At 39.7% G+C, this 21,993-nt stretch overlaps 1 protein-coding gene across 3 annotated transcripts in view; it reads left to right on the top strand.

Annotated features, from left to right (window-relative positions):
* magi1b (membrane associated guanylate kinase, WW and PDZ domain containing 1b) overlaps window positions 1–21,993 on the top strand; it is a 409,035-nt gene that overhangs the window by 311,741 nt on the left and 75,301 nt on the right. For 2 of the 3 annotated variants that reach the window (XM_059944276.1, XM_059944275.1), the window contains exons 5-12: window positions 82–280; window positions 8,551–8,633; window positions 10,732–10,767; window positions 16,574–16,631; window positions 17,443–17,525; window positions 18,398–18,487; window positions 19,366–19,548; window positions 20,698–21,333. In XM_059944276.1, coding sequence (XP_059800259.1) covers window positions 82–280; window positions 8,551–8,633; window positions 10,732–10,767; window positions 16,574–16,631; window positions 17,443–17,525; window positions 18,398–18,487; window positions 19,366–19,548; window positions 20,698–21,333 — 1,368 coding nt within the window. The remainder of the gene's footprint in view (window positions 1–81; window positions 281–8,550; window positions 8,634–10,731; window positions 10,768–16,573; window positions 16,632–17,442; window positions 17,526–18,397; window positions 18,488–19,365; window positions 19,549–20,697; window positions 21,334–21,993) is intronic. The other variant, XM_059944277.1, reaches the window with a different exon arrangement.

Raw genomic sequence — 21,993 nt, 5'->3', positions numbered from 1 at the left:
TAAAGCATCTTGTAAATCTTCTTGGTAGATTGCAGGAAATTATTTTTGTGATTTATAATGTTAGGTTAATTTGCTTTTTAGATTCCAGTGAACAAGACGAGCATAACACGCCTAAAGAAGCAGCACCTGTGTACAGCAGCCATACTAGTTCGAATAGCCATAAGACAGAGGCACCACAGCACCCAGAATACCACTCAGATCCTGCAGTGGATAGTCTTGGCCCTCTGCCTGACAACTTGGAAATGGCATTCACTGAAAATGGAGAAGTTTACTTTATTGAGTGAGTAGTTTCTTAATTATTTGAACCTCTTTGGTGTTTTTGCAATGGGCAAGCCATAAATCTATGAAGAATTGTATATTGTTTTCATTGAGGTCAAGAAATTCTTTACTGAAGCAAAATTCAGTGCATTTCTGGAAATATGAAAAAAATTCTTGCAAAATTTTGGGAGGTGAGCCAATACATCAGGTTGATGACATTTCCGTTAGGACTTGTTTTAAGTGATGACAAAAAAATAACCAGATCAATGGTAACACGAGCCTTGATGTGGTCAACTGTTGGGATGACATCCATCATTGTTTGAGACAGTTGGAAGTGAAATAGCTTCTGTAAACCTTCCCATGACGTGATGGAGTGTGGCATCAGCAGACTTCTAGTGGGTTTCTTAGAGGTCCGATAGGAGTAGCAGCAGGAGTATTCATGTAGCCCAATGCCCCAGCATTCAGTATTTGTGGCTCAGGTTTGGTTTCTTGTCCAATTCCACTGCGTTCAGACTCCATAACTGAGAATGCACTGGCCATTGAGGTAGAAAATTCCAAACATCTTCACCTCAATCAAAAACAACTAGCCCCTGATCCTGACCATGAGGTAGGAGGAAACGGCCTCTTCATCTTTCTCAGAAATTGCTATCTCTCATTACACCTTATTCTATTAAATTCCACTGTTATAGATGGTTAGGCTGCAGGAGGTTTAAGAGGAAAGGAGGACTGACATGCTAGAGAGGTTTGGACTCAAGATTAATGTTCTCTTCTTACTCTGAGCCTTTGGTGAGCTGGGATATTATTGAACATGGAGAAATGACAACAATTTCCCATAAATGAGGCATGATAACTTCTTGCTTCAGCTTCTGTTTTTTTTTAAGGCTTCAGTTATATCAGTTCCCAAGAAGAGCATCATAATCTGCCTCAATGACTAATGTCCAGTAACACTTGCCTTCACTGTGGAGAAGTGCTTTGAGAGATTGCTAATGATGTATTATCAATTCCTGCCTGAGAACCAATTTAGATCTGCTCTAATTTACCTCCTGTCACAACAGGCCAACAACAGATGCCATTTCATTAGCTCTTCACTCAACCTTAGGACATCTGGACAGTGAAGAGACATACAGTAGGATACTCTTCATTGACTGCAACCGGGCATTCAATACAATCATTCCCTAAAAAATAGTCAATAAGTTACAAAACCTTACCTCCTTGTGCAACTGGTTCCTCTATTTCCTCACTTGTGGACCTCAGTCAGATCAGATCAGCCACAACATCTTCTCCACAGTCTCCATCAGTACACAGGCTGTGTGCTTAGTCCCCTGCTCTGCTCACTTTATACTTATGACTGTGAGGCTAAGCACAGCTCCAATGCCATTTTTAAGTTTGCTGACAACTGCACTGTCAAGTGACAAATCAACATATAGAATGGAGATTGAGAATCTGGCTCAGTCAGCGCCACAACAGTAACATCTCACTCAGTGTCAACAAGACCAAGGAGCTGATTATTGATTTCAGGAGGAGGAAACCAGAGGTTTTTGAGCTAATCCTCATCAAGGGATCAGAGGTGGAGAGGGTCAGGAACTTTAAATTCCTCAGTGTGATCATTTCAGAGAACTTGTCCTTGATCTAGCACATAAGGGTCTTTGTGAAGAAAGCACACCAGCACCTCTACTTTCTTAGAATTTTGTGAAGATTCAGCATGGCATCTAAAACTTTGACAAACTTCTATAGATGTGTGGTGGACAGTACATTCACTGATTACATCATGTTCTAGTATGGGACTATCAGTGCCATTGAACACTGATGGTTGTCCATCCTGTCTGACAATGACAGGAAACGCGTGCAGGAGAGTTTTTAAAGTGGGAAAGCTGTTGCACTGGGGCAGTTCCGCTCTCTAGCTTGGAAATCCAGGTCCAGTGGTACAAACATTACAAACTGGGGTCTTCCTTGATAGCAGTGAATGACCATGATGTCTTCTGTGCTTTGTTAAGCCCTTTGCTCTCCATTGAGTGTTGCAGTACTGTCTTCCTTGGCCTGTGGATCTTTCTGTAGTTCTCATCTGCCCAGTCTGCTGGAGCTGACTTCACATGTCAGGACAGGCATGACCCTATCTCACCGGAGTATGAGACCAGCCGGCTACCTTCACCTGCTTTAGCCTACTTGTGAAACTGGTGTACCAGGGTGTGGCCACTGTCACATGCCAGCAGTTAGTTGGGGCCACAGGTAAGAGCTGAGTGACAAGTGGGGATCAAAGGTGAGTGAGCTGTCCCAGAATGGACATGACAAGCCCCTTCACTGGAGGTGGTACTCTCCCTAGATATTCCATACAGCCCAAATGATAAAACCTACAAAATATAGTGGATTTAGCCTAGTCTATCATGGGTAAAGCCCTCCGCTCCATTGAGTACATCAACATGGAACACTGTTGTAGGAAAGCAACATTCATCATCGAGGATGCCAAATATCCAATTCATACTTTCTTCTCACTGCTTCCATCAGTAAGGAGGTACAGGAGCCTCAGGTTCACACCAACAAGTTCAGGAATATTTATCAAGGCTCTTGAACCAGAGGGAATAACTTTGCTCACAAGAAAATGAATCTCAGGATTGTACATGGTGACATATATGTACTTTGATAATTAATTTACTTTGAACTTCAAACTTGAACTCTGATTAATCGATGTGAGAAGGAAAATAAAGTGCCTTAATTATCAATTCATTTTAAGAGTTTAGCAGCAGAATTATGGTCCACACACTGTTAATCCTCTGTGTATTGGGCACCTGTTCATTTCCCATAATTTTCATCTTGCTTAATCTGGAAAAATTCCCAAATTGTAAACTGTTTTAGAGTTATTATTATTCTTGTTCATTTAGACTTTCATGTGAAGCTGAAAGAGCTTTAGCTCAGTGTCACTTTCTTGACTCAGTAGATACAATCTTGTATCTGAGAGAAGATGGTGGATTCAGGTCCCACTGCAGATACTTGAACACGTGATCGTGAATGCCACCCCCATTCTGTCCTGCAAGAGTTCTGCACCTGTGGAAATGTTGCCTTTTGTGCTGAAACCATAAACCAGGGTACTGTTAACAACCTTGGATTAAAATAAAAGATTCTGTACCACTGATTAACAAAGCAGGGCATCTTCTGTGATATCTTATTCAAAGATAATACTTTGGCCTTAGTCATAGAGTTCAACAGTGCAGAAACAGGCCCGTTGGCCCAACTTGTCCATCTTGAGGAAGGTGTCTATTTTTGCTAACTTTTAACTACCTGCATTTGGTCCTTTCCTATCCCTGTACCTACCTACTGCTTTTTAAATGTTGTGAATACCACCTCCACTGGCAGCTTGTTCCATATACCCACCATCCTCTGTGTGAAGAAACCTCTCTGATCTCCATTAAATATTTCACCTCTCACCTTAAACCTTTGTCTCACTCAAAATGCTGGAGGAACTCAGCAGGCTAGACAGCATCCACAGAAAAGAGTCTATGGCATCTGTGGCATGAACATCAATTTCTCGAACTAACAGTAATGGCCCCCCTTCACCATTCCCTACCCCCTTTCCCTCTCTCACCTCATCTCCTTGCCTGCCCATTACCTCCCTCTGGTGCTCCTCCTCCCCTCTTTCTTCTATGACCATCTGTCCTCTTCTATTGGATTCCCCCTTCTCCAGCCCTGTATCTCTTTCACCAATCAACTTTTCAACTCTTTATTTCATCCCTCCCTTCTCCCGGCTTCACCTTGTGCTTCTCCCTCCCCTCCCTCCACCTTTTAATTCAATGACTCATCTTTCTTTCTCTCCAGTCCTGCTGAAGGGACTCGTCCCGAAACGTCTACTGTACTCTTTTCCCATAGATGCTGCCTGGCCTGCCGAGTTCCTCCAGCATTTTGTGTGTGTTGCTTGGATTTCCAGCATCTACAGTTTTTCTCTTGTTTGTGATTAAACCTTTGTCTTCTAGTTTTTGATTGCCTTACTCTTGGGAATGTTGGGGCAGGAGCTGTCCATCTACACGATGTCCCTCCTGAGGAAATTTGTATATGTTCTAAGGTCAGTTCTCAGCTTCCTGTGCTGCAGTGGGAATAATCCCAGTCAATCAGGAATCTCCTTTTTTTTTACAAAAGCCCTCCATTCTGGGTAACCTTGGTCGATCTCTTCTACGTTCATTGCATATCTTTTCCATAGTGTGTTGACCAGAACTGTATACTGTATTCCAAGTGTGGTCCAAATTGTTTCAAATACAACTGCAACATGGTGTCTGAACACCTATCCTCAATACCCTTGACTCCCTATAAAAATAAGCAAGCTAACTGCCTTTTTTACTACCCTATCTACCTGTGCTTTGTTTTCAGGGAGATGTAAACTTGCATCCAAGGGTCCTTCAGTACATTAACACCTTTAAGGAGCAAGCCTTTTACTATTACCGTGCCACTATTAGACAAACCAAAATGCATTACCTCATGTTTGTTAGGATTAATTTCTACCTGCCACTGCTGTATCTTTTTGCAAACTTCTTCATTATCTACATCACTATCATTGATATTTGTGTCTTCAGCAAACTTACGTATTCAACCACAGACGTTCTCATTCGAGTCACTTATACATATGATAAACTGCAAACGTCCCAGCACTGGTTACAGATTTCCGGTCAGAAAACCAGCTCTCCACCACTATCCTGTACCTCATATCATGATATGAATCCATTTTACCAAGGCATCTTGGAATGCATTGCCCTAACTTTGTAGCCTCGGCTATCGCGTAGGACCTATTCAAAAGCCTTGCTGAAGTTTATGTATGCCACATCCACAGCCTTGACCTTCACTGATTTTTTAAAATATATTTATAAAGTAAGTTTCTATTTACTTGTCTGCTTGTTTATTTATTGAAATCCAATGCAGAATAGGCCCATCTGGCCCAGTGAGCCACACCACCCAGCAGCGCTCAATTTAACCCTAGCCTAGTCATGGGACAAATTACAATGACCAATTGACCTACCAACCGAAATATCTTTGGACTGTGGGAGGAAACCAGAGCACCCGGAGGAAACCCATGTCACAGGGAGAACATACAAGCTCCTTACAGGCAGCGGTGAACCGGGTTGCTGGTATTTTAAAACGTTGTGCTAACCACTGTGCTATCATGAGACAGGATTTCCCTTACACCAAAAAAAAAATGTGGATCCCAGCTAATCATTCTCTGCCTGTTCAGGTGATCATGAAAAATTTCTAAAAGTTTCCCTGCCGCTAATATCGGGCTCTCTGACCAGTAGTTCCATGGCTTATCCCAATCACCCTACTTGAATGTGGGAACAGCATTAGCTAATTTCCCGTCTTCTGGCAAAAAGTGATTTAAAAACTCTCCAACAGTGCACCAGTAATCTCTTCCCTTTCTTCCCATGATAACCTGGGATAGGTTTCCTTAGGCCTGGGGATTTGTGCAGTTTAATATGTGTTAATAACTCTGACACTTCCCCTTTCCTGATACACATGTGTTCCAGAGAGTGCACCTCCGCCAACTTTCCATCCACTACATCATTTTCCTCGGTGAACTCTGACACCAAGTATTAATTTATATTCCTTGGCTCCACGTAAAAAAAAAAACTTTTTTTCCCCTTGAGGCACAAGTCTCTTTCCCTAGTTACTCCTTGCCTCAAATATATTAATAAAAGGTTTTGGAATTCTCCGTTTATGTCCTTCTTTCCTTCTCCTAACTACTTTCTCCTATATCCTCTGTAAGTCTCACAGGAATATTATGGTAACTCTATCCTTTACCAGATACAGACTCCTTCTTTATCCTGAGATTCTGAAGCGATATTAAATATCTCCGACGTTGAGATATCTAAGCACCATGAAAGCTGAAGTGAATAATTAATTAATACAAAATTAATTCTCTGGAGCAGAGGCTGGGGGTTAATCTGATAGAAATAAAACTGTGAGGCATGAATAGCAGAGAAAACCAGAGTCTTCTGCCCAGGGTGGAGATGTCAGATAGTAGATGGAATAGCTTTGAGGTGGTAGGGGGAATTGTTAAAAGTGACTTAAGTGCAACACCTCATACCCGGTCTGCATTAAATTCAATCTACGATCTTTCAGCCCATTCTTCCAGCTAGCCCAGGTCCCGCCGAAAGCTTCAATAGTCTTCCTTGCTATCCACTGCACCCCCAATCTTTTGCTGTCATCCCATAAATTTGCTGATCCAGTTTGCCACATTATCACCCAGAACGTTGGTCAATTTTTTTTAACCCAGAGATTAGTAGGTGCCTGCAATGCACCAGCAAGTGAAGTAGAAGCTGATAGAGTGGTACAATGTAGAGGCATTTATATAGGCAGCTGAACAGGCAGGGAATGGAAGAAGATTGAGCATGCACAGGCAGATGGAGTTAGCTTGGATTGGTATCATCATCAGCAGACATTGTGAACTGAAGGGCCTGTTACCGTGCTGTACTATTCTATTTTCTAATTAATTAAAAGTCATAATTAAAACATTACGTTACAAACAAGATAATTAAAAATATTAACATGCCTTCCTCTTTGCCTTACAATCCAATGCCCTAATTGAAATCAATGGATTTTTGGATCCTGTCCGGATCTAACAAGATTGAAGTGGCAATTTCCCCAAGCATTTCAGCAAAAGTCAGCTCTGCTGCTGAATTCTGTATCCAGTCCTGTGGTAGAGTGAACATAGACATTTGGTGTTGTGAGTCTATCAATAAATTTGATAGCATGTGCTTAGAGGTCTAGACTTGGGCTTAATCACCTGAGCACCAGCATGTCCAGTTCATTAAAAACATTGTAAGATTTTCATATCAATGTTTGACTTTTCAGTTTCTATTTTAATCTATTGCATATATTGAAATCTTTATTGTTCTGCAAAAGCTTAAAAGATTATTTTAATATTGTTCTTTCCCTTTTTTTGTTTTGCTGTCTTTTCTTCGATGTGATTGGTATGATGTCATCTGCTACTGGAGGCTGGTAATCCTATTGAATTGAATCCTGTCAGAAACTGACGTTCGTAGGGATTGGTTCATGTCTGTGCCGAGCTTTCTTTGAAGTGAGCAATGAACCTTGTAGCTGACCACAAAGCAGAACCAATTATTTCTTCTGCTGTCTTCACTCTTTACTTTTTTGCTACTCATTTCCTTTCATCTATTTTTTTAACTGGCTCGGAAAAGATTAGCTGTGTTAAACCTGTTTTCAGTTGGTGTATAATATAATATCGGGAATGTTCAGTATTTTATTTTATGTGTGTATTTGCCTGATTTGGATCTCGGCTGTCATGGTACACTTGCCACACGAAAGTCAAACATTTCAAAGGCGGACAAAGGTGGAAATGCAGAGGAACGTTTCATTTATTTAATCAAAATGAGTGGGCACCATATTATTTATAAATTGCCACTGTTACATTGTGCAAACAAAATGAGCCCTGCCCACAAAATTAGTACAAAGGAACTGACGGGACCCACAGCTGCACCTCTCCACAATATAGACTGTGATGATGAAGGCAAATTGGAGCAGAGTCTGCTGTCCAGAGGGAATCATTGTCAGCAACTTTGCAGCTTCCTTATTCATAAACATCTCTGTCTTGCACAATATGAGCTATTAAAAATCTATTTCCCCATAAAAACCCAAATTTATGGAAGTCCTTCTCTTCAGATGTTCCTAAGCTGAGAATCTTCATTTACCGGATTCATGAATTCCCTTCAACTCAATTCATTTTCTTGTTATCAAATAGATCAGCCACCCATTCACTGTCCGTTGTATTCAGTTTTCAACCAGTTTTTTGTCCCATGTCCTGCAGTATTTCTGATGCCTCCCCCTCCTTCCCTTTTGAGGATCTGTGTTAACAATGTCAGTGGCATTGAAGTAGCTACATTAAAAGTTTCTAATGTTCAGTTGCTGCTTTAGATGGAAGTAATTTTGTGATCAGAAGAATTCCTGTTAAATAGCCAGGGAACTTATTTCTCTAATGATAGATGTTCAAATGTTGCTTGAATTATTTTGCTGTTTGCAGTCCAGAATTACATTATGATATCACTTCTATGCATCAGTCTATCATTTCACCCAGTTTAAAAGATGAATAAATGTATTGAAGTGCATTTTGAAAAATAATTTTAAACTTGGCTTTTGATTCCTGATTCAGTGTTACAAGAAATGTCAAGTTTACAGCTCAATCAATGCAAATAGCTTACAAATTGGCCATGTTAGTGATACGACAATAGGAGAACAGCATTTAAGTTATCTTTATCTTTATTAATGTGGACAAATAATTCCCAACAATATATTGGTTCACAGCCATAATACAAAGACCACATCATGGCTTGATCCAAGGTGCCTCAACAAGCAGCCAAAGCCTCTGGAAGAATGTGAAGATGATGGTAAGTGTTAAATTTGGTGATTCATGCACTTAAAAATAATTCATGTTTTTCTTCAGATTTGATGTTGCAAAATTTATTTGCTGACATGTTCTTAAATGCTTTATTTTTTGAAACATTACATTAATAGTTAATTGTCCAAAGGCATTAGTAACTTCACTTAAACACTTGAATTCACCATTGACTGCAGAGACAAGGCACATTCAGTTTTTAATTATTGTTTTGTTGTTCATTTTCTTGTAATGTTTATTTATGGTGTTTCTAAATATTTTTGATATTGGCAAGCTACTCACTGTTAAATGTGCTGTGCAGACAGCAGCAACATCAAATATCCATTTATGCCACGTCTTTTAACAGAGCAAAAGGTCACAGGGCATTTTGGATGGCTGCTATCAAGCAAAAATCAATGCCCTTTATGTAAGAAGATTTAAGAGCAAATGTGAAAAGCATGGTTAAAGACTTCAGTCTGAGAATATCTTAAAGGGGGAAAGAGTAAGTAGAAAGGTTTAGAGAGGGAATTTCAATGTTTAGGGCCCAAAGAAGTCACAGTTACCTATGAAAGAGCTGGTAAACGAAGGGAGAAGTTAAGAGGCCAGAAAAGGGGGATCTTGTACCTCCCTCAGTATTGGAGGGTTAGAAAAGATCGTAGATAATTGGGAAGGGCAAAATACCGGAAGAATTTAAAAATAAGTTGATCTTAAAATAAAAGTCAGCATAGGAAAGAGCCAACATAGCACAGGGATCAGGAATTACTCATTTAGGATATTAGAAGTAGATATTCTATTTACAAGAAATAGAACAAGAGCAATCAACCAAATCCATACCGGATACCAAAAGCGTGGATGAAGGTTTCAGCAAAAGGTGATTTGAGACAGGCATGAGGTCTGAATAATTATTATAGACATGGAAGTCAGTGTTTAAGGAGCAGAATATTGCACATGTTGAAGCTGTTAGTTCCATTTTTCTTAGTGTTTCAATGGCAGAAATTAAGAATGATCAATTCTAGGTGACAGACTGAGAATCTGAGAAGTTTGTGGCAAGATCATGAGAGAGGTGGCAAGATAGAGCCTGTGCCTTCAGGATACATGTAGAATCCGATGTTTCTGAGAAGCAGCGTGCAGATGGGTTAGAGGGCAAAATCAAGAAGAGATTTTGGGATGTCCGCAAGACTAAAGGTAAAGGAGTGACAGAAAAGGACCTGACAATATTGGTAGAGATGTGAGTCAAAGACTGCATAATGGGAGGAGGATGGTGAAGGTTACATTATCTTTATCACAGTCACCCATTGTCATTTGGGAGTTTGAACAGTTCTGTTTTTGAAATACAGCAGTGAGATTCCTGTTTGGAAGATTAATGCAATGTTTCTAGCTGCGATGGGCACTGATTTGCAGTCACAGGGATTTTGAAGTGGAAAAAAATAGGAAAATTTTGGGATATAAATACTCGCAGATTTATGGTTTCCAGTATTAAATTAGAAAAGTGGGAAACCTTTTTCCAGTTTATAGTAATTTATCCTCAATCCCTGATTTAAATAAAACCTCTGTTCAAGTATCATCAGTTGAATTTTAAATGGATGAGGTAGCTTTATGACTTTAGAAGTCTAAGAGCATGAAATATATTTACTATTTTGATCTTATTCTCAGTGGGGCTTTCCTTGTGGGATTCCTTTCTTGGTTTGTGTCTTTATTATTATATTAAAGCTACAACATCCTCCTCTATTTAGTATCTGGCCTTCTTTGCTAATTCCATCTAGGAGTCTTTGTTCTTGTATTAGCAAGTGGGAAATTGACCATTTTTAACAAATGAAAGAAAATATAGGATTTAAAGCATTCAAACATATTCAAGAATAAGTAAAATTGAAGAAGTTTTCTTTTTGCATTCGGACGTATGGTTGCACAAGCCAAAATTGGTGCAGTAGCTTTAATGTCTGTCATTTTGCTGATTGCTGTGTGTTTCACTCGTTTCTCTTGAGCTACCTGTGTAGTTGATGCTACTGCCATTGGGAGTTGGCTCTCTGGTTGTTGCTCTAACTTTTAATTTTAGCTAAATTTTCTTCTGTTGCTTTATTCTGCCCTTGCTTGATGCACTTGCCTTGGAGAAGAAGGGGTACACACAGAGGAACTGGACAGTGAAATAGGTAATTCACTTATAGTATGCTGTGCAGTAATGTGTTTAAATAAATAATGGAATTTTTTTCCCCAGTCTTTATTATTGTGATGAAAGAGATACCATGCTCTGTTAGTTATGCATTTAATAGGAGATTCTGTTTTAATGCAAAGAAATCTCAACATGCAGATCTTCCTTCAACAATCAATGATCATTGATGGGAAATGACTAAGGTGCTCCTATGATTTCTTTTGCTGAAGGGATGTCTAAAAGTTCTCATTGTGAATAGGATGAAGAATTTGTGTGTGTGTGTATACATATGTGGGGCAGAAACGGTAGCGTAGTGGTTAGCACAATGCTTTACAGTACCAGCAACCCAGGTTAATTTCCCACCCTGCCTGTAAGGCATTTGTATGGTCTCCCCGTGATTGTGTGGGTTTCCTCCCATTGCCCAAAGATTTACCAGTTGGTCATTTAATTGGTCATTGTAAATTGTACCGTTATTAGGCCAGGGTTAAGTCAGGAATTGCTGGGCGGCGCTGCTCAAAGAGCCCATTCCTCACTGTGTCTCAATAAATATTTGTAAATAAATAAGTGTATATATATGTGTGTGTGTGTGTATTATGTGTTTTTATGTATGTACACACATATAGAAAGAGAACATACAGCATATTGCAATTAAGATATTTTAATTTGCAGTTACATACTATACACACTGGAGTTAACTGAATGGGAGATTTGTATGTTTTCGTACACAATCTGTCAAATTTGCTGCCTTTAGATTTTTTAACCTGCAAATTTGGCCTTCACAATTAAATAAATCTCCATTACCTGAATAAGTATTCTACTATAAGCCTACAGACTCTCACAGCTACCTGGACTATTCCTCTTCCCACCCTGTCTCTTGCAAAAATGCTATCCCCTTCTCACAATTCCTCCGTCTCCGCCGCATCTGCTCTCAGGATGAGGCTTTTCATTCCACGACGAAGGAGATGTCTTCCTTTTTTAAACAAAGGGGCTTCCCTTCTTCCACCATCAATTCTGCTCTCAAGCGCATCTCTCCCATTTCCCACACATCTGACCTCACCACATCCACCTGCCACCCCACTCGGGATAGGGTTCCCCTTGTCCTCACCTACCACCCCACCAGTCTCCAGGTCCAATGTATAATTCTCTGTAACTTCCGCCACCTCCAACAGGATCCCATTACCAAGCACATCTTTCCCTCCCCCCCTTTCTGCTTTTCGCAGGGATCGCTCCCTAGGCGACTCCCTTGTCCATTCTCCCCCCCCCCCCCCCATCCCTTTCCACCGATCTCCCTCCTGGCACTTATCCTTGTAAGTGGAACAAGTGCTACACCTGCCCTTACACTTCCTCCCTCACCACCACTCAGGGCCCCAGACAGTCCTTCCAGGTGAGGCGACACTTCACCTGTGAGTCGGCTGGTGTGGTATACTGCGTCCAGTGCTCCCGGTGTGGCCTTTTATATATTGGTGAGACCCAACGCAGACTGGGAGACTGTTTCGATGAACACCTACTCTCAGTCCGCCAGAGAAAGCAGGATCTCCCAGTGGCCACACGTTTTAATTCCACGTCCCATTCCCATTCTGATATGTCTATCCATGGCCTCCTCTACTGTCAAGATGAATCCACACTCAGGTTGGAGGAACAACACCTTATATACCGGCTGGGTAGCCTCCAACCTGATGGCATGAACATTGACTTCTCTAACTTCTGTTAATGCCCCTCCTCCCCTTCTTACCCCATCCCTGACATATTTAGTTGTTTTTTTTTTTCTCTCTCTGCCCATCACTCTGCCTGTTCTCCATCTCCCACTGGTGCTTCCCCCCCACCCTTTCTTTCTCCAGAGGCCTCCCATCCCATGATCCTTTCCCTTCTCCAGCTCTGTATCACTTTCGCCAATCACCTTTCCAGCTCTTAGCTTCATCCCACCCCCTCCGGTCTTCTCCTATCATTTCGCATTTCCTCCTCCCCTCACTACTTTCAAATCTCTTACTATCTTTCCTTTCAGTTAGTTCTGACGAAGGGTCTCGGCCCGAAACGTCGACAGCGCTTCTCCCAATAGATGTTGCCTGGCCTGCTGTGTTCCACCAGCATTTTGTGTGTGTTGTTTGAATTTCTAGCATCTGCAGATTTCTTCATGTTTGGATATTTGAATTGTCTGTCTTCCAACAAATCTGATTGATTTCATTGCCCTTACTGCAGACTGCTAACGATGGATTTGTAAGCAGGTCAGGGTCTAACCAGACTCGGTGAAGCTTGCAGCAAGTGTTCATTATCAATGCAATTGTGGGGGGCGGGGGCGAAAACCTTCAAAGTACAGTTCAGACTAATGTTACACTACAAGAAATGAAGAATAGTAATTAACAAGGTGGAACCTGAAAGCAACATCCTTGGTATATTTGCAGCAAAGAATCCAGTTTTGTTATATTTCATTAAAACTAGTGCACTTGCATGAATCTTATTTCTCATTCTGTTTGTTCGAATATTGCAGATGTAGCAGGTGTACATGGGTTGTTTTACAAATGTTCAATCAAGTGACAAGACTCCTAGAGAATGCATCCAAGCAGCTGCCTTTTTGAACCATGTTGGTGAAGTCAATTCTATGATTGAAACTTGCTTCCAAGTTCTGTAGAAAATGCACTAGAATCAAATCTTTTCCTCAGTAATTCAGGGTGTAATAAACATAGATATAACACAAAAATTCGAGAATTACTTTTAAATTATCCCTTAAACGTAGAAAGTAATTGATTCCTGAGCAAAATATTGATTCCAGTTGTTCTCTAACTGTCGCACATCTCTCCTTTCCCTTACTCTAGGCCCACATGCTTTTGAATGGTCCTAAAGTGATCAGGGAAAGCAGATTTGTGATGACAAACACTGCTTGCATCTAGAATATAATAAACTCTATTGGAGTGGCTTTGTATTTAATAAATTAGAGAAGCTGATTTTGTATATGAATTTACAAGTTATTGTGAATAATTTGATTGAGGTGACTTTTAAAAAAAATCAGTACAGAGAATTTAATTGGATTTTGTCTGATTGGTGAATAACCTCTGTTTTAGTGACAGCTGGGTAACTCCATCATTTAGACGACCTGAAAATCAGCAAATGGCAGTGATTGCAATTAGGTGCAGTCTAGAGGCTAGTGCATACGCTCATTTGTGAATTAGACTGGGTTCTGCCTGGGCACTACCCAGTTGCAGTGCTAAAAAAAAAATCTTTTTTGCAGCACAGCCTTCGCAGTCACAGATACAAGATATTGCCGGAGAAAAAAAAGTGTCTGAGCAGTTGCTAAGGGAGTTTTCCTGCTATATCATGTTCTCCCAGTCATTCAGGTCAATAAAAATATGTTAGCGATTGCAGGGTGATCTTTCAGAGAGGAAGGTCGGAATTACCAGAGCGGATCTAACATTGTAGCACATGCTGCAGACCAGGGTAGAGTCAAAATAGAAAATGCCATTCCCAAGTTTCATTGAAGCAGATCTCAGATTTGACCCCGTTTCTAAAATATGGGCCACTGCAACTTTACTGAACAGATAGCAAAAACATCCGTCTAGTAGTTTAAAAACCCTTCATCATCTGCTGATGTCAGAAATTGTCTGTGAAGGTTAGAGCAGGTGACTTGTGCTCAATCTCTATTTATCAAGCCCAATATATGTAGAATTCAGTAATATTCAAAGACAATTAGGATTGGGTTGTTACAAAAACTTTCCAGTTCTGATGAAGCGTCACTGCCTGAAAACATTGACTATTACTCTTTCTATAGATACTGTAGAAAGCCTGACCTGCTGAGTTTTTCTAACGTATTTTCTGTTTCTGTTTCAGATTTCCAGCATCAGCTGTTTATTTTTTGATTTTCATTTACAAATACAATATAATAATTTTTCACCTCATTCTGTTTCTATCTAAATTCACTTAGAGAAGAATATTATTTTTAATATAATGAAGTAACACTAAAACTATTAACCAGACAATACCGAGAGTCTTATCCCTATTTCAAATTGTTTTTTCTAAAATATGAAAAATAGAACTATCTGGTCTTTAGAGAGGAGATGCCAGCAGGAAATCTTTTACTCTATGCTGACACAGGATTCCATTCAGCAGGCAGAGATGTCTCTGCATTATTGCACACATCTCCTGAAAATCAGTAAATTCTATGCTTTTCCTTTCAAACTGATTTCTAAATTTGTTTCATTTTATTAGGTAAGGAATTTCTGCAATAGTATTTTTATTTTAACTGTTTTGATTGGTTTAGCTCAATAACTGAAGAGAATTTGTTCAATATCCTGTTGAGTTTAGGAAAACTAAAAAGGCTAAATCATACAACTGTTGCTTTCCTCCCCCATACTACATGCCACCATGAAAGGGGAGAGAGATGGGGCAGTTTAGGAACAATATTTGAGAAGGAGCTGCAAAGTTAGGACAGGTGTGTCTGGAAACATTACAGAGGGCAAGGCAGTGTGCCCAAAAGCAGAGTGCGATGGATGGAATATATTTGCCTTTTGTATTGTAGGGGATCAACTGTAAATGACACTTCATCAGCTATATGGGCTTCTCCTTATCAGATGATGTTGGTTTGGAGAGAGATGGAGGAAATTCATTTGCGATTACCTGTATTAAATGCATAATGTGTCCATTGTAATCTGGTCCTGAAATTAACTACTTCTCTGATCAATAAAACCAAATTTACGAAGTGTGTATATACATTTTGCTATATCTTATGTATGTGGAAAAGGAAGAATTTCTACCCCCTGGTGTTGTAAGGCCACTGATGACATTCTAGATGATGGGCAGCATTTGTATTTGTTATAAGGTACTTTTCAAGATGGAGGGCCCGAGTTACCAGCAGCTGATATAAGTCTTGAGAAGTAAAACTTCAACTTTGGTTAGCTGTAATGCTAGAGTTCAATTCCCACATGGACTCTAATGTAAATGTGGTCGCATATCTATATAACATGGAAACAGGCTCATCAGCGTACCATGTCTGCACAAATCATGAAGTATCCGTTAGTACTAATCCCCCTTTATTCTCCACACATTCACCCCAACTCTTCCCCAGATTCTACCACTGACTTGCATGTTAACTGGCTATTGTAAATTGCCCTTAATCTTCCAACCTACGCTTTGTGACATGGAAGGGACAGCTTCACTCAGAGGAAGCTCACACAGTCACTGAGAAGAATAGATGGGCTCTGCACAGATGGCACTAGAGGTCAGAACTGAACCAGTGTCACTGAGGTGTGAGGCAACAGCTGTATTAGCTTCACCGTTCTGCGACATGGAAATAACTGATGAAACTGAATTGCTACATATGCAAGATCTGTATTGATGAAACAACGTTGTTTTAAAGTATTAATCGATTTATTTAAGTCAATTGTATTAAATTAATGTGAGCTAAATCAATTAGCATGAAACCATACTATCATATATGTGCTTTTACACACTACCTATTGGTAATGTGATTCTCAACGATAAATTGAACAGAAGGTGGAACCCCTTGTTTATCTTACTTTCTAAAGAGGTTAATATTATGTACTATAATGTGGTAATGGCCTTGAATGTGACAGATTTTATGAGTAAATCCAGTATGAAAGGCTGAGAAAGTTTAACTTGCTGTCAGTGTCTCATGCTTAAAATTCCCTAATCTACAACACTGGTGTGGCTAGTTGCAAGTGGATTGCATCAGAAAAAAGGTTTTGAAATGGACAAAGAGCAGAATTTTACCCTCGTGTGTCTTCATCCTCAATGCATTTAATGTTACTTGCAATAAATCAGCAAATTTCTTTACTTGAGGTATCTCTCTGTACTTTCAGAACTGCCCTCTGGATGGGAGAAAATAGATGACCCTGTATATGGCGTCTATTATGTTGAGTAAGTATAACCAATAACACAACCAATAGTTATTAAACTAAAATTATTATCAAGAGAGAAATGTAATCTAGTTTTATCTTTCTATTTTGTGATGAACTGTTCCATGAGCTATTCCTCTTCACCTATCCTGCCCAGTTAGGTATGAAACTTACGGTATGTGGCTTTCTCAAAGGGATTCTGCTGCTATCACATTACGTGAGATATCTAGGGTCAATGATCTTTGAACGTTAGTCCTTCACTAATGCTACTTGTTTTAGTTACAACTTTTCCCAAATGTAATTCCTTTCTTCGGAAGTGTAATTCTTCTTCCTTCAATGAAGGTGCCAAAACAAAACATTAAAATACAAGTCAGCTCCTGAACATGATTTCACCTTCATCATGTAATGTTAATCTCTCAGACATCTCAAGCAACTCTAATTTGATGAGTCATGACTATGTTTCTCAAATTAGTTCTTTTGGCCAGATGTCCTGACACGCCATGTTAGTGATCCACTGCTCTTCGCCCTGCTGAATTTGATGGAAATTTGAGCTTTTTATTTTGTTTTATGTATTTAGGTATAATTTATGATATATGTATTTGTTTAAATGGATTATAGCATACTGCTTTACTATCCATGCTTTAGCTGTATGAACTTGTTAATATAGACAGTTCATGGTTGGCCACACATAGGATATGGTTTTTCCTGAAGCAGGATTTTTAAACGAATAAATGCATAATATATATTTATGCTGTCAGCATCTGAAACTGTTGTAGGCATAGCTCCTTGTAGGAGTTGTTTGTATTCTAACAAAACATTGTCTCTCTCATTAGTCATATCAATAGGAAAACACAATATGAGAATCCGGTTGCTGAGGCAAAGCGCAAAAAGCAACTTGAGCAGCAACAAGCAGAAGGTAAGAGTTGGCTTCTAGTTGACACTTTGTTTGATTATACTTGGGGGTTGCTCCCCAATACAGTCCTTGGATTGTATTGGTTGCTGACGCAAGGCAAGATATTTCAGTATGTTTTGATGTATCTGCAACAAATAAAGCTTCTTTCTCAGTTCTCTTGAAGGGTTTCAGACCCAAAACATTAACTTTTCTGTGCTGCCTGATCTGATGAGTGTTTCCAGCATTTTCAGTTTGGAGTGGGTCAGTCTGGACCTGTACAATGCCATATAACTGAAAACTTAGTCCCTACCTTCCCAGCCCTCTGCTCCCACATGAACAGATCAGATTCCCCACCTCAAATATTCACTAAGTAAGTGTCAAAATGAAATTAAGTAATTAACATTAATCATGTCATCAGCATTACTGAGATTATCAAATTAATATCTATAGCAGGATCATCGTAAATTGAACAAGAAGTCCCCAGATTTGGATGGGATTTTGACTGACTTTGCTCAGACGATTTCTACATCTGACAATGGCATTGAATGAATAACTGCTCCCCATGAACTGAAGGAATCAAGAAGTTGTATGTTTTGGAAATCTTAAAAATACCAGAGAAACTTTAAAGTACCTGTGGAAAGAAAACGGGTGTGAACATTGAGATTGGAGACACTTTTATCATTTCTGCTTGACCTCCCGAGTGTTTAGCTAATGCAATATTTAGTACTTTATAGCGAACAAAAGGAACATATTTCATTCCAAACAGTGATTTATTTTTTTATTATTCTGAAGGAAGTGATCTCTCATAGCTAATCATTGAATTTGGGGTGGTGTCACTGTTGAACAAAATCATATAATGAAGTAATGCTTCATTTAATTTTTCTTACCTTTTTCAGAGTGGACAGAGCATCAAGCATCTCCTGGTCCCAAAACTCAAAACTACACGCAGAATAACCAGGACTCCTTCAGAGAAACCCCAGCACAAGGTGGTACAGCCTGAAACCAAATGTGCTATGCAATAGATATCAAGCTTAAGGTTCATGTGTTGAGTCATTTTGTAGGTGAAATTCATTGAGGAGGCTGTCTTATATTCAACTTGGGGGCTATAGTTCAGTATTAGGTATCAGTTTGGTATCAAGAGAGGGGGAAAACTGAGGTAATGTTCATGCATTCATTGTCCATTCAGAAATCTGGTGGAAGGGGAGAAGCTGTTCTTGGAACATTGAATGTGTGTCTTTAGTCTTCCACACCACCACCTTGACGGTAGCGAAGGGAAGAGGGCATGACCTGGGTGATGGGGGATCCTTAGTGATGGATGCCACATTTTTGAGGCTTTGCCTTTTGAAGGTGTCCTCTGCTGGGGTGGCCAGCCATGATGAAGCTGGCTGAGTTTGCAACTTTCTGCAGCTTTTTCTAATCCTGTGCAGTGGCCCCTTCATACCAGCTAGTGATGCAACCAGTCAGAGTGGTCTCCACAGTACAACTGTGGAAACTTGCAAATGTGTCCTCAAACTCCCAATGAAACACAGCCACTCTCATGCCTTCTTTGTAATGCATCAATATGTTGGGCCCAGGACACACAGGAATTTGAAGATGCTCACCCTTTCCACTTCTGATTCTTTGAGGACTAGTGTGTTTTAAACAAATGGTTGATGTAATTTGGATGCTGTGTACAACAGCAGGATCTTCCATTTTACCTCCTAGTTAAGTTACAATCAAAAATCAGATTAAAATTTTTGAAAATGCGCTTTGATGATTTTTAGGAGGTGTCCAGTTGTTAGGAGTTGCAATTTCTCGATCGTTCCCAACTGGAACCTGAGACTGGGCAAGAACAATTTACATTGTTATTCATTTCTATGAACAGGCAAGCCCTTCTTTACAAAAAACCCTGCAGAGTTGAAGGGGCAGTTCATCAACACTAAACTAAAGAAGAGTACGCGAGGGTTTGGATTCACTGTTGTTGGTGGCGATGAGCCTGATGAATTCCTGCAGATTAAAAGTTTAGTTCTTGACGGACCTGCAGCATTGGACGGAAAAATGGAAACAGGTAAGAAATAAGAAGAAAATATTCCAGTTTCATGGTTTTACACACATTTAACTTTTTATTTTCCATGACTCTCTTAACTCTCCACTGGACAGATTTCTCCAGAAGCTGCAGGTCCATGATCAGTTGTGACATTAAGTCCTTCTGTGCTATCGAAACTTCTGTGGACTGACAACCAGGCTCTGTATTTTTCTCCTTTGAGGCTTTAGTTCCCTAGCATAACAGCTGGAGTGAAAATCAGTGAAATGTGGACAGCAACTCAGCTTCAAGCTTCCATTTCAGTGCATCCCAGTTACTGCAACCTCAGCAACAGAAGTGCGTTGTGAAGGATCAAGGACCAGCTTTATTTGCTGTGTACATTTACACGCATTGGGAGTTTACTGTGGTGTGTTGGCATGATATGCAATAATAAAAACACCATTCAGCAATTATAAAAAAAAACTATATAAAAATTAAGTACAGTTATAGAATAAAATGTGCAAACATGTATTCATAATGTAAATAGCATTATAAAAAATGGTTCAAAATGTTTATAGTGCAGTGACAGAGGTAATATATGAAAGGGGGGTGGGATAGCTAACTAGAATGGTTGATCATATGAACTGCCTGGTGGGGGGGGGGGGGGGGAATAAAACTTTTAAAACCACATGAAGCTTTTGTTTTAATGTGCCTCTAGCACTTTCCAGAAAGGAGCTTTTGAAAAAAGCAGTTTGCTGGGTGCAATGACTTTTACTTCCAGCTTCTTTGTCCTGTAGATATTGAAGTCCTGCAGTAATAGTAGGCTGCAGGATTTGTATGTATATAGTAAAATTGAGCTAGTTACATGCTACTAGGCTTTGGAGATAACCTGCTATGATGCCACCTGTCAATATTCCGATTTTAATCGTAGGATTCCAGAAATTTCATGTCAAAGTCAAAGCCACTTGCCTTGATTATAGTCTGCCAAGGTGACCGGTTGGTAGCATCTACTTAATCTATTGGCTACATCATTATTCAGCAGTATTAATATATTGCCATTGTCAAAGTATTATGCAAATTTTGTACAGTGCTGCACTTTGTGAATTAAATATGTAATTGTGAAGTGAATGTGCATAAATAAAAGTAATTGGTGACGCATTGGTGTAATTAACTGCTTTTAATTTTCTCCTTTAGGTGATGTTATAGTAAGTGTAAATAGCAGTTGCGTGCTGGGATATACCCATGCTCAAGTTGTGAAAATATTCCAGTCAATTCCCATTGGTGCAACAGTGGATCTTGAACTTTGCCGAGGTTACCCCCTGCCTTTTGATCCAGATGATCCAAATACCAGTTTGGTGACTTCAGTGGCCATTTCAGATAAGGAGCCAATTATAGTCAATGGCCAAGAAAACTGTGACTCCCTGTCAAGCCACAGTAGCCAAACGGCTACTGCAAATGGGAATGGAGCAAAGGATCAGAGACCATATAGTCCATCGTCTGGTGAGGTTTCATCGAATGGATCCCATACAGCCTACGGCAATGATAGTGCCTCTCTGGCCTCCTCTATAGCCACTCAACCTGAACTTATAACTGTTCATATAGTGAAAGGCCCCATGGGCTTTGGTTTCACCATAGCAGACAGTCCTGGTGGTGGCGGTCAAAGAGTTAAACAGATTGTGGATGGTCCACGCTGTCGAGGCCTGAAAGAAGGAGATCTGCTGCTAGAAGTCAACAAGAAGAATGTCCAGAACTTAAGTCATAATCAAGTAGTTGATACACTGTTAGAATGCCCCAAAGGAAGTGAAGTGACCCTCTTGGTTCAGCGAGGAGGTGAGTACCGTTTGCTTTCTATTGGCAATCCAATTGTGGAACTTTATAGTAATTTTGCATATTTTAAAGCTTGTTTCCAGGTGATAATTATGTTTGAGCTTCTGCAGTCCCTAATCACAATGTAAAAATCAACGTAAGATTTTATTTTGCTCCCTTTGTGGGGAAACAAATTTGAAGTTTCCTGACTTTGGAAAAAGCTCTTCGTCTCCACTGGGTAAATTGCATTATTTCTATCTTTAGAAAGAAACAGTGTTCATTCACTTTCTGATTGCTGTTGGTTAAATCTTTTTTTACACTTATGCAGCTTTAATAGCTTTTGTTACGTGCTATTCCTGGATAGGCCTGTCAAATGATTGAACTTGCTGTGGTACAATGAGTTTAATCTTTTGATTAACTTTTGACAAAGTGCTTAAAACACGATGATATAATAGGATAATTAAATTTGCACAGTTTGTGAGCACAATGAATTGTAGGGGAAGGATAGAAATGATGGACACTTTCATTTGGAATAGGTGAGAAAAATCATTACTGCTTGTCTGCTGTGATTTTGATTCATACCTTGGACTTAACTGTTGCAACAATACTAAATGACTATAATGACCAAGGTTCGATTAGTAAATTGATTCTAACTGTTGTTCTGGCAGAGTATTAGTTTGCACT

The sequence above is a fragment of the Hypanus sabinus genome, chromosome 19 (genome assembly GCF_030144855.1).
Source record: "Hypanus sabinus isolate sHypSab1 chromosome 19, sHypSab1.hap1, whole genome shotgun sequence".
In the NCBI taxonomy this organism is placed as follows: Eukaryota; Metazoa; Chordata; class Chondrichthyes; order Myliobatiformes; family Dasyatidae; genus Hypanus; species Hypanus sabinus.
The sequence above is the reverse complement of the archived record's forward strand: the minus strand, read 5'-3'. Positions and strand labels throughout refer to the sequence as shown.